Here is a 12,498-nt window from a genome sequence, read left to right on the forward strand (position 1 = left end):
TTTTTTTTTTTTTTTTTTTTTTTTTTTTGAAACGATACTGATTTTTATTAAGACAAAGCTCAAAAGAGCAATTTACAAAGGAGGGAAGTGAAGCCTTCCCAAACAATGAGAGATTGCTGGGAGGTTCTGAATTTTGCCAATTTATCAGCCAAAGAGTTGATTGATCTAGGAATGAGATTCCAATTACAATGAGTAGAAGATATAATGTCAGTAATACTATCAATGATAGGCCAGTGGCACCAAGGGGGGGAGATGTCTTTGGAACACCAACTAATAACAGTCTTCGAGTTACCTTCAATGATTAACTTGCGTGTTGTTTTTGAGACTGTTTAGGATCATAATGGCTGATTCAAGTGAAATTTTTACTTCATTGAGAGGATCTATAAGTTCAGAAGGAAGGAATACTATTATAATAAATACTGAGAGACTGAATGGCCAAAATTACTTGAGTTGGTCACAATTAGTTCTTCCATATTTGAAAGGTGAGAAACGTTGATTTGTAGGCCAACACATAAACACAAGACATCTCAAGGGAAGGAGAAAGGAAAGGAACTCTATCTCTTAGGAGAGAGGAGAGAAGAAACCAAGGGAGAGAGAAGAGGAAAAGAGAGTTGTAAGAACGAATTTGAGCCAAGTGAAAGAGGTTTGAATGCTCTACCCCATGCCTTAAGGATGTATTCATAGATATGAGAAGGTGTTTACAAAGACTACAATGCCTTTAAAGTTATATGCCTCTGAAATAACTGTTGAATCTCCTCCTTAGGACCAGAATAAGAAGTCGTGCCTCTGCTTGTCATAGTGGAGTTTGCCAATGCTGCCAAATTTCTCCCAACATTTAATAAGAGAAGTGATTTATTCTGCCACAATGAATATCTTCCTATCCACTCTATCACTACAACCATAGCCTCAAATAGAGGAATCTGGACCACCACCTCTATTACTGCTCCCACAACCTCGGGCCTCAGACTTACTAAATGATGAGTGGAGCTTGAGAGCAGTTGCATCACAGAGTCTTGTAACCTTGTCACTTTTATGTTCTACTAAGCCTTTTGCCCAAATGACTAGGTTAAAAGCTTGTTCAAGTATGATCACATCATCATTAGCAAACAATTGTGCCTATATGGCATCATATTCAGATCCAAGACCATCTTAAAACCTTGCCACCTAAATTTGATTCTTTTTCTTACGAATATCATCCACATTCGTAGCAAACAAACAACACATGCTCTCAAATAAAAAAAAAAACAGCATGTAAACAAATTGACTCCTTTGATTTTCAATTAAAAAACCCTTGGGAACTATTTATTTATCAATTATTGAACCAATAAGATCCCACCTTACATCAAAACTGTTTGTCCACTTAGAAATATATTGTCTACTCAATTCCCCAATAGGCACCAAACTCTTAATTTGATGTTTCCCATATATGAATCATTAAAAAATTAGTCAAACAGAATTTTTTTCTTTTATAGATTTTTCTCAAAGGTAGTCCATTTCCCATGGAAAATATTTCACACAAAGGCACTAACTCACTCTTATACAATTTACCTTCAGGGCCTTCTTGTTTTTGGTACTGTGGGTTTACTCCAAATTTTGTAGCTAACTACATGGAAAAACTCATTTAGCTTAACTTCATACACACTAAACCACCAGATCACTACAACCATTTAATTAAATACAAGTTAACCGATAAATTTTAGGACTTACGTTTGCTGGACATTGTGGTAGTAATACATAGTTCCCCTCATTGTACATGGTAACAAGGTGACTTCACAGATAGTTTATAACACAACATTCATCTAAGTGACCAGCACAGTCTCATGACATTAGACCATAACTAGCTCTCGGTGTGAAACTCTGACAAGTCCAAACAGAATAGAGAAATGAAAATTGAAATGATTGTACCTGCAAATAAGTTATAGCTCGACGGAGATCACCTTGAGAAATAGAGCTTAAAGTTGTAAGAGCCTACATTAACACATTGTAAATTTATCCAAAGAAGTTGAAGAGATTTCACATAAATAATAAATCATAAAATAGACTAAAAATTATCCAATAAAAACCTCAGCATCCACATTTAAGCCCTCTTCTTTGCAAATGTGTATGATGCGGCTACTCATGATTTCTTCAGATAGAGGCTTGAATCTAAACTTTGCACATCTTGAAGCCAGTGGCTCTATTATCCTTCACAAGATGAGATCAAGTAAGTCAAATCCAATTCTAGTCCACAGCTTCTCTTGGTAAACTAAAAGGAGGCAACTGAAAAGACAAATAGAAGATACACTTCAAACCCCCCCTAAACACAAAAAACATACCTGCTGATGTAGTTACAAATGAAGAAGAACCGTGTCACTTTGGAGTATGTTTCCATTGTACGTCTTAAAGCATTCTGTTGAACACTTACAATAGTATCATATGTATATCCAATTAAAACAATGTAAATGTTAATGAGCGGAAAAACTGCAGAAGCAAATGATGCCCCAAAATAGCTTGTATACCTGAGCATCTTCAGTCATCGAATCAGCCTCGTCCAGTATAATAATCTTAAAAGGAGGACAGGGATAAATTCTGGAAGTTACAGTGAAAATCAGCCATAGTAAAAATCATTTTTGCACGAAAATCAGTCATGAAGCCATTTAAATGCTTCCAGAATTTGTGTGCACAGGGTAAAAAAGAAAAGTATACCCCTGGCGGCCACCAGAACCAACAGCAACAGCAGCAAAATCCTTGATCTTAGTTCGTACAACATTTATTCCACGATCATCACTAGCATTTAGCTCCAGTACTCTCGACTTATAGAGTTCAGGACTGTAGAGAAAATGAATAAAAAGCAAGCACTTGGCCACAATATAATTCTTACTATTCAAAAAAAAAATTATCTTATTCCTAATAAGCATCTAGTATAGCAAAATATGCAAATGAATATACACACTTAACAGCCTGCAACAATCCAAAACACCTCAGGGCACTAAACTACGACATGCCTAACATTGTCTATGAAAAAGAATAAGGAGACCAAAGGAAGAGCAGGCAACAAGAAAAGACAATTGTAAATCCATAGTTAGACATGCAATCAGATAACAAATATTCTATTCAGAGTAATGCTGTGCTAATTACTGTAGTTTGCTTATAGGTTGGCAATAATGGTTTCTTTCAGTTAAGGTTTGTAAAAATTAGGGTTTTAGGTGTTGGAAGAAGAGAAGATGGAAGAAGAGAGAGAGAGAAGAGAGAGTTTGAGAGAAGCTCCAAAGCAAGCTCGTTGGGAGTCATCCACGACCCCTGCTCTATTTAATAAAAAAGGGTTTGAAGAATTATAAAAATACCGCTACATACACAATAATACTTCTTCTCCTAATATCTCTCAAACTATGTATCATATGTACATGAAAATTAAACGATAGACAAAATTCTATACATAGAACAAGATTACATATTGAAATAACTCCACCTAAGTAGTGAAATGACCAAACTACCCCTGGATATATTTTCTAACACTCCCCCTCAAGCTAGAGCATATATATCCAAAAGTCCCAACTTGCCACAAAAGGATAAGAATTCTCACTTGCCTAGTGCCTTGGTGAAGATATCTCCAAGCTAATCTCCAGATTGGACAAATGGGGTAGCTACCTCTTTCTTCATCACAACATCCCGAATAAAGTGACAATTTACTTCTATGTATTTAGTCCTCTCATTTTTTTTTAAATGTTAGTCCTCTCATGAAAGACTAGATTGCTTGCAATGAAGATATATGCACGTCGGTTCACTCTGGTAGAAACCCAATTCCTATGAGACGAATCTGACTCACGTCAACTCTCCCACTGTGTGAGCCATTGCCATGTATTCAATTTCGGCACTAGATCAGACGACAACATTTTGTTTTTTACTTTTCCAACTAATCAGGTTGCCTGCTAAGTAAACACAATAACTGGAGGTTGACTTCCTATCTGTTGGCCCAAGTTGCTTCTCAAGAGGGTAAATTGGGAATTACGAGTTTAATAACTTAATGCATGCAATAATAAATCAAGTAAATATGCAAAATAAAAGCGTAGAAATTCACACACCACAATATTGACGCTAAATGCTTTGTTATTGATGTTCCCCTCACCACCCAAGAATCTATGCTTGAGAAATTCCACTAATTTAGCTCTATTAGCTAGAATTACACAAAATAGATTTTGGGTCTCTTTTAAGCCATGTGTATGCTCAAATACACAGTTTACAATATAATCTTCCCAAGAGATAGCTAAACTCTAGCTCTAGTAAGGCTCATTCTATCTAGATTTAACAAGGTTCTAGATGAACCGATTTCAAATTGAAAAATACAAAGAAAGGTAAAACTTACACCTTTGTCAATTGAAGAGAAATCCTTATCCTTTGAGAGTTCTAAGCTTCCAACCTTTGTAACACAAAGTAGAATATAGGAGCTTGACTATGGTGTATGCAAGGAAATGGAATGAGAAAAAAGTGTACAATTTTGCAAAGAGATGGTATGAGAAAGAAGTGTACAATTTTGCAAGGAGATGGTATGAGAAAGAAGTGTACAATTTTGTAAGGTTTTGGCTCTCTCTTTCTCAAAAATGCACTTAGGAAGAATTTTAAAAAGGATCAGAATAAATGCTGGTGGATATACCAATAAAAGCTCATTAAAATCTCAATGGGAGTTTTGGTGGGATATTTATAAGTTCCCCAAGCCAAACTAGTCGTTTTTTGCCTATTTACAAAAAGTTGAATTTATGAAGTGGTTGATCAATCAATCATGTGTAACGGTTATTTTTCTGTATGAATGTGACTTATTAATCGATGGTATGATCGATCAATATCTTCACGTTGGGTTCAACATTTTAAGTTGATCGATCAATGTATATGGTATGATCAATCAATTAGAATTCCCACTGGCAATGCATTGCAAGTATGATCAATCAATAACCTTGCTATGATCGATCATACTTTATGTTCATGACTAGAAAATTTTTGTATGATCGATCAGTCTCTGAGGTCAATCAATCAATCAACATGAATTTGTTTTTCCTGGACAGTATTGATCAATCAATCCAAATGGGCTGATTGATCATGCTTTATAGCATAGATTGGCCATGTGTTAGATGACTGATCAATCAACCTTGGTTGATCGATCATGCTTTATATTTTTGGCATGTGCCCTTCTGGTTGATCGATCATTCCAGTGTCAATTCAACATGTGGATTCTTAAAGCATGGGAATTAATGATCCTAAGTGGTTCTAAGATATATGAAATATATGTATGCATTTGTAAAGCCATGTTTGAATGCAAAATATGTCCCAAGGCTCCAAATTTGCATTGTACCTCAAGTTTTGGAAGAAATGGATTGTTCACTTACATAGACTGAGTTTTTGACTTTTCTCAGTGATTCCTAAAAGTCTAGTCTTCGATTTTTCTTCATCTTCTGAGGGTGCTTCTTCAAGAGTTCTTTGTCATTTTATGGAGCTTGAGGCATTTGAGAAGCTTGTATCGATTCAATTCTTTAGACCTTTAAATTGATGTCTCTTGAAGGAAAAGTATCTGAAATACTTTATTTACATTTGTCAGCTCAATTAAATTTTGTTATCATCAAAATCAAGAAGGGAATCAACGCTCAGTTAAATACTGTCTAGTTTGGAACCAGCATAATCCGCTTTAGAGAAAGCTTCAATTTTCATATGGCCATTGGGTCTAAAAAAAAGACCCTTTCCTGGCACCCCTTTAAGATACCTCAAAATTCATTGTGCAACTTCTATGTGAATTTTGCGTGGATGCTACATAAACTGACCCACTACACTTTACTGCAAATGAGATATTATGTCTAGTAATTGTTTCATATATGAGTTTACCCACTAATCTCCAATACAGTGTCCTACCATTTAACTTTACACTCTGATCATCATGGAGATCATGTCCCACTTCCATTAGAGTATCAGCTAGCTTTGCCACTAACAAACCATATTCTTGTAACATATCAGTTATATATTTCCGTTGTGTCAAGACAACTCTTTCTTTGCTTTTTGCCACTTCAATGCCTAGGAAGTATTTCAATGGTTCCAAGTCCTCGATTTGAAAATGTGCAACTAAATGGGACTTAGTTTCCTCTACACCAGAATTGTCACTCCCTGATAAAATAATATCATCAACATAAACTAGTAACACCACAATCCCGAATGGCATCTTCATTATAAAGGAGTGATCACAATGACTCCTCGAGAATCCCATAGATATCGCAGCTTGGGCACATTCATGTGAATAATCATTGTCCTAGCAGCTTCCAGTAAATGACAATTCTTATGTTCAACCACTTCATTTTGCTAAGAAGTGAAAACACAAAACATTTGATGAATTATCCCTAGGCTTTAACAAAAAAATATGAAATTTGTGATTCAATAACTCAAGGTCATTGTCAGTATGCAAAACATGGAGTGAGACAGCAAACTGATTCTTTATTTTATTATAAAAAAGTTTGAATACATCAAAAACCTTAGATTTCTCCCTAAAGGAGGTAAATCCAAATGCACATACTAAAATTATCAATTAAAGAAATAAAGTACTATGACCAAACTGACTAGTCACATGACAAGGACCCCAAATGTCGGAGTATACAATCTCAAAAAGACGGCTAGACTAGTGAGGTGAGACTGGAAATGAACTTCTATGATGTTTTCCCAATTGACATGACTTGCACTGAAATGAAAAAATGGAAGGAAATTCTAGGAAGATAAATCGGTTTTGCTGTTGACAGATGACCTAATCGCAAGTACCATAGTAGAGGAGAATTTGCTGAGTATAATGCCTAGAGAGGTGGTTGTCCATGTATTTTTTTTTAAACGATGCTGAATTTTATTAAGAGAGCTCAAACGAGCAGATTACACAAGGGGAAGCCTTCCCAAACAATGAGAGATTGCTAGGAGGTTCTGAATTTTGCCAATTTATCAGCCAAAGAATTGGCTAATCTAGGAACGAGGTTCCACTTACAATGAATGGATGACACAATGTCAGCAATACAATCAATGATTGGTCAGTGGTGCCAAAGAGAGGAGCTTTCTTTTGAACACCAGTTGATGACAGTCTTTGAATTACCTTCAATAATCAGTTTGCCATGGAACCATTCTTTCAAGATTTGGAGGCCGAACAGAAGAGCACTCACTTCAGCAATATTTGAATCAGCAATACCCACCGGCCCTGCATAGGATAGAATAGGATCTCCACTGCTGTCTCTGAAAACACCACCAGATCCAGCCGGCCCAGGACTGCCTAAAGCACTGCCATCAAAATTGAGTTTGATGCAATCGTAAGGGGGAGGATCCCAGGTGGCCATAACCGGATTCCTACGGGGGCCCGCCATGTGCGCTATCAAACCCCAATTTTCTCGAAGGGAGACGCCCGATAGAGAAGCAAACTCCTTCCTAGAATGTAGCGTCTTCCTCATCACGAGATCTTGAAATACACAGTGAATAGGATAAAATGTGAAAGAATAATTCATAGATTTGGCTAGCTGACTGACAAATAACAAATTTTAAAGGAAATTTGGGGACAAATAGTGTTGATTGAGGATACAAGGAGGTTGGAGTGATAGTGCCTACTCCTTGAACAGAAGAAGTAGACCCATCAGCTAGATTGACGTGCTTTATATACAAGGACTCCTTCAAATCAGAAAATAGTGACGATATACCTGACATATGCTTGGTACCCCTGAATCAAGAACCCAGGATGGTGACGAGCGAATATGAAAAGTTGACATACCTAAGCTGGCACCAATAGGAGTAGGAACAACGATGGAAGCATGAGCCACAAATGTAGAAAATGAGGCAACATAGATCTAAGCCATACGTTGTGCAATTTGTTGTTGCAGTTGTATCAACTATTGCAACTCATCTGGAGCTCCCGGTGTAACAGAGGTAGAAGTGTCGGAAGTACCACTCCGACTATCATGGATAGTGGAGTTAGCCCATGCTAATTTTCCAAACTTAATCCAACATTTGTCAGAATATTGGTTACTTCATCCACAATGAACACATTTTCTTTTTGACTTATCATCACCATAGCCTCTACCTCGACCGGAGCCCGCTCTACCTCTACCTTTGCCAGTACTTGTGCAACCTCTAGATGAGTCTATGAGGGCCGATGTAGTGTCTGAAGCATTAAGAGTCATAACTTCCATTATCTTGCCATCTTTACCTGCTCTGGGTATTATCGTCTTCTCAGCCCTTATAATTCAATTGAAAGTGGTAGAGAGAGTAGGAATCTCATCAGAAGCTAATACTTAGGCTTTAATCCCATCAAATTCAGTGCCTAACCCATCAAGAAATTTTACCACCAGCAACTGATTTTGTTGTTTCCTAAATTCCCTTTCATCCATAGTGAATAGATGATACACACTGATCTCCTGCCATATACCCAAGAATGCACTATAGTATTTTGTGATAGATTTATTTCTTTTTTTCAACCCAAAGAAATCAATATATAGCTCATAAACTCAATAAAGGTTACCTTCCTGAGCATACAAAGACTCTAAGGACACCCACATAGCTTTTGTTGTCTCACAATTCATCACTTGATTTCTCAATGTGGAATCACAACTATTGACAATCCAAGTCATAACTTGGTTGTCCTCTGCCTCCCAATCATCATCTATAGGGACCGGAGGATCATCTCTAATAAATTTTATCTTTTTTCTTGCCTTTAGATAAATTTTGATAGATTTCGCCTAATTAATATTGTTAAGGAATAGCCCCACATGGATTAGTGAGTACAAAGATCTTGAGTTAATTAGTAGGGAAAGAGATTTTCTAAGTTGACTAGTCATTTTGGGATAGGCCTTGGACCCAACTTAACAAATATAATTAGACCCTATCAATTTCTTAGATGTAATCATAATTGTGTCTTTTCCATCATATCTTATATTTACTCTCGATGAAGTGTAAACTTCTCCTGAATCGGCCCTAATATATATATAAATCACAAAATAATCAATTAAAATACTAAAAAAATCCAATATATCACCAATGTGGGCCCCATCCTTGCTAAATTAGGGTTAGGACAAAAGTTAGGATGTGTGCTCTTTAATACTTCAAATCACTATACAAAGCTTCAAATTTCAGGAGAATAGTATAGATTACCCTTCAATTAGGGATGATGTCAGCCTAATAAGGAATGATGCAGGCACAATACCAGGATTGGGTGACACAACCGAAAAATATTCAAGAGAAACCCACTTAGAGCAATTAAATCATAGGAAATCACTCACTGATCAAGAAACCAATAACCCTAGGGTTATGGCAAAGAAAAAGAGGAAAAACTTGAATTTTTACCAACTAGCAACCGAAGAACTTGATAAATCCTTCTTCTAGGAGATCGTCCTCCACAAATCCGATAGAAAACTATAAGAAGATGCTCCCAGATGAGATCTACTGCTTTGATACCATGTAAAAATTAGGGTTTTAGGTGTTGGAAGAAGAGATGAGTGAAAAGAGGGAGAGAAAAGAGAGCATGAGAGAAACTCCAAAGAGACCTCATTGGGGGTCGTGCAGCAAAAATTCTTGAAGAAATTAGAAGGGTTTGAATAAATTACAAGAATAACCCTACTTACACAATAATACTTCTTCTGCTTATATCTCCCAAACTATGTATCTTATATACATGAAAATTAAACCATAGACATAATTCAATACATAGAACAAGACTACATATAGAAATAACTCCATTAAAGTAGTTAAATGACAAAAATACCCCTGGTTATATTTTCTAACAAGGTTCATGAACCAATTCGTGAAATACTTAGAATATTTGAGTTGAGAGGATTAACCATCAACCACAATGCATAACATAATATTAGCAACTTAGGTAGTTTTGTTATTGATTGGAGGTAAAATAGAATTTATAATTTAATTTGGATAATTTTGTTAGTAGGGGTATTTTGGGCAATATAAGGGGTATCTTGGGAAATTAGCCAGAATTAAAATTTTAACAGGGACGTCCATCATATGTGGGGCCCAGCAGCTGTAACCACTTAGATTTATTTTAATGAACGTACATCGAAAGGAAAATAAGCTTAGATTCCAAAAACCTTTGTTTTTTGTTCTCTTATAGCCACCAAATCACCACAAATCCAACAAGTGAGAGAAAACTAAGCTCAGTTCCTAACACAGGTTGTTAAAATTCAGGAAAAATTTGACAAGGGTCCCATTGACAAAGGTTGTGTTGAAAGAGCTTGCTTAGAGGTACAGCAGAGGCAACCAATATGAATATCAGCAGTTATTGTTTTCACTTATAGATAGGTGATGCTATCGAATAAGGGACCTAAACAACAATAAGGTTTACCCACCCCCAAAAAGCAGATCAGTGAGACAAACGTATCTCCATTTGAAGACAAAATAGGAGTTACGTCTCATAAAACATGGGTTGCATTTAATTTTCAAAAAAAAAAAAACACACATGGGTTGCATTAGAGATCTTTTACTTTTGAATTTAAAAAGATGCTAGAATTCCTCCAACAAGTCATTTAAAATAAGACAGGTAGCAGATAGCCAGTTGGAAAGCTCCTAAAGTTCACACTTTTATTTTTTTTCAGAAATAAAGTTCACGTTATTATCAAATCTACCACCAGAAAGACTGCATAGTAGGTTTTACAGGTTTCTGTTCCTGTTGAATATAAAAGGTTTTTTTTCTAGTAAAAATCACCATCAATACGTAGAGAGACAGAGCATAGCAAAGTACCTTTTTTTTTAATATACGGTATCAAAAGAATAAAAAAAATCATAAACCCTCGCTTAAAAATTTACCCAAATAATTGGTGTGCAATAGCAAGAGCTGTGGTGGTCTTCCCTGTTCCCGGAGGACCATAGAAGAGCATGTGAGGGCACTACAAAATTAGTAAAATGCTAGAAATTCAGTTCAATTCAATCGAGCCCATTTCATTCTTGGTTAAACAAGAGAGAGAGAGAATAGAGAAGGGTACTCCGTATTACATTGGAAGTTTCAAGGGTGTTAGTGAGGACGCGGACAACCTCGTCCTGGTGAGCGACATCTTTCACCTGTTTGGGACGACTGAGACGATGAACAGAGGAACATCAGAAAAACAGAGACTTGTCGATCGAAGAGAAGAGATTGCAGAGCATGAAAGCAAATTCTCGTGAGGAAAGAAGGGATCGACTTACTATTTCTCCACCCAGGGCTGAAAGCTCTGAACTACAGGCGCCATTATTTTCTTTCGCTTCCTCTCGCGTTTTCCCGCTCCTTGCACTAGAGAATTCAGAATCCATATATCTCGCTTCAAAAACAAATAAAGACAATAATAATAATTTCCAAATAGGCTCCATGCTCGAACGAAACCTCTTCGATATGGTATTCCTTTAATTTAATTAAATTTAATTAAATTTAATAGACAAGTATATCCTCGTACTCATAGTGCCATAATAAAATATTAAAAATTAATATGATAATTAATATCCTTTATTTTAACATATTAAACCTACTGAAAATTACAAATAAGGAAGGCCACATGTAGGCCTATTTTATCCCCGTTGTCAACATGATGGGGGGAATGTTGTAGCATGAAGGAGGGGGAGGAGCATATGCATCCATGCCGGTTTGCAAAGCTCTACATGGTGGAGGGGGGCCTCCCCTCTGTCACCAATAGAGGTGCGACAACTATACAATGAGGCAAAGAGAGAGATGGAGAGAGGTACCCCCTCCCTCCCTCCCCAGCTTTGCTATGAACAAAAAACATAGGGTATGGTTTACTTTGTAAGTAATATGAGCTTTATTTTGTGATTGATTCAATATCTATTTGACATGGTTCATGGTTGCACTATATTTAAGACATTATTTATGGGGAGGTTAGTCCACAATGAAGTGGAATGAATTCCTCCCGCATTACCTAGTTCATCAAATTATGGTGTTAGTATAGAAAGAATTGAATTGAAGTGAGATTACACCATTTCATTCGCTCAGGCAAAAATGGGGGAAAGCTGATTCCTACCTATTTTGCGAATCATCCACTTTACTCGCGCGATGCGCGTTGCTTCTTCCCCCCACCTGAAAGGAAAAAATTATCCTCATTCGCTATTCTCCTCTCCCTCTCCTCGGTCTTCGTCTCCCGACGATTTTTTTCGCCCCATTTCTTCCTCTCATCTTCGTTCTCTCTGCTTTCTCTCGTCATCTCTCATTTTCGCTTTCTGCTTTCTCCGTTCGCCCCAGCTTCATTCATCCTGTCTCTCTCGTTGTGCAATGCATAGGGTTTTTGCCATCGGCATCAGCGATTCGCAGGATTTTAGGGTTCTTACCGAGTCTATGATGCTTCAGAGAAGGGATTGGGACAGGAACCTCACCGGCGCAGAGCAACGGAGGGACATTTGTTGCCGTGAGGTCGATCTTCACGCCATAACATAATTTTGTGGCGGTTTCGAAGGTCTCGGAGCTGCCTGGGAAATCCAAAATCAAAGGTCTCTTTCGCGGCAGGGCTCTTTGACGACGACAACATGTTATTTTTTATT

At 37.0% G+C, this 12,498-nt stretch overlaps 1 protein-coding gene across 1 annotated transcript in view; it reads right to left on the reverse strand.

The window, feature by feature from the left end:
• LOC137946180 (replication factor C subunit 2) overlaps positions 1-11,229 on the reverse strand; it is a 38,425-nt gene extending 27,196 nt beyond the window's left edge. Inside the window, exons 1-8 of the mRNA XM_068792391.1 lie at positions 11,161-11,229; positions 10,972-11,050; positions 10,786-10,865; positions 2,686-2,808; positions 2,499-2,568; positions 2,316-2,389; positions 2,064-2,184; positions 1,906-1,968 (exon numbers count right to left, since the gene is read on the reverse strand). Of these exons, the coding sequence (XP_068648492.1) occupies positions 1,906-1,968; positions 2,064-2,184; positions 2,316-2,389; positions 2,499-2,568; positions 2,686-2,808; positions 10,786-10,865; positions 10,972-11,050; positions 11,161-11,204 (654 nt within the window). The 5' untranslated portion in view covers positions 11,205-11,229. The remainder of the gene's footprint in view (positions 1-1,905; positions 1,969-2,063; positions 2,185-2,315; positions 2,390-2,498; positions 2,569-2,685; positions 2,809-10,785; positions 10,866-10,971; positions 11,051-11,160) is intronic.
• Positions 11,230-12,498: the final 1,269 nt, after the last annotated feature.

This window comes from Aristolochia californica, unplaced genomic scaffold (assembly GCF_029961685.1).
Source record: "Aristolochia californica isolate CCGP_79_NKW_82.1479 unplaced genomic scaffold, dmAriCali1.0.hap1 SCAF_12, whole genome shotgun sequence".
NCBI lineage: Eukaryota > Viridiplantae > Streptophyta > Magnoliopsida > Piperales > Aristolochiaceae > Aristolochia > Aristolochia californica.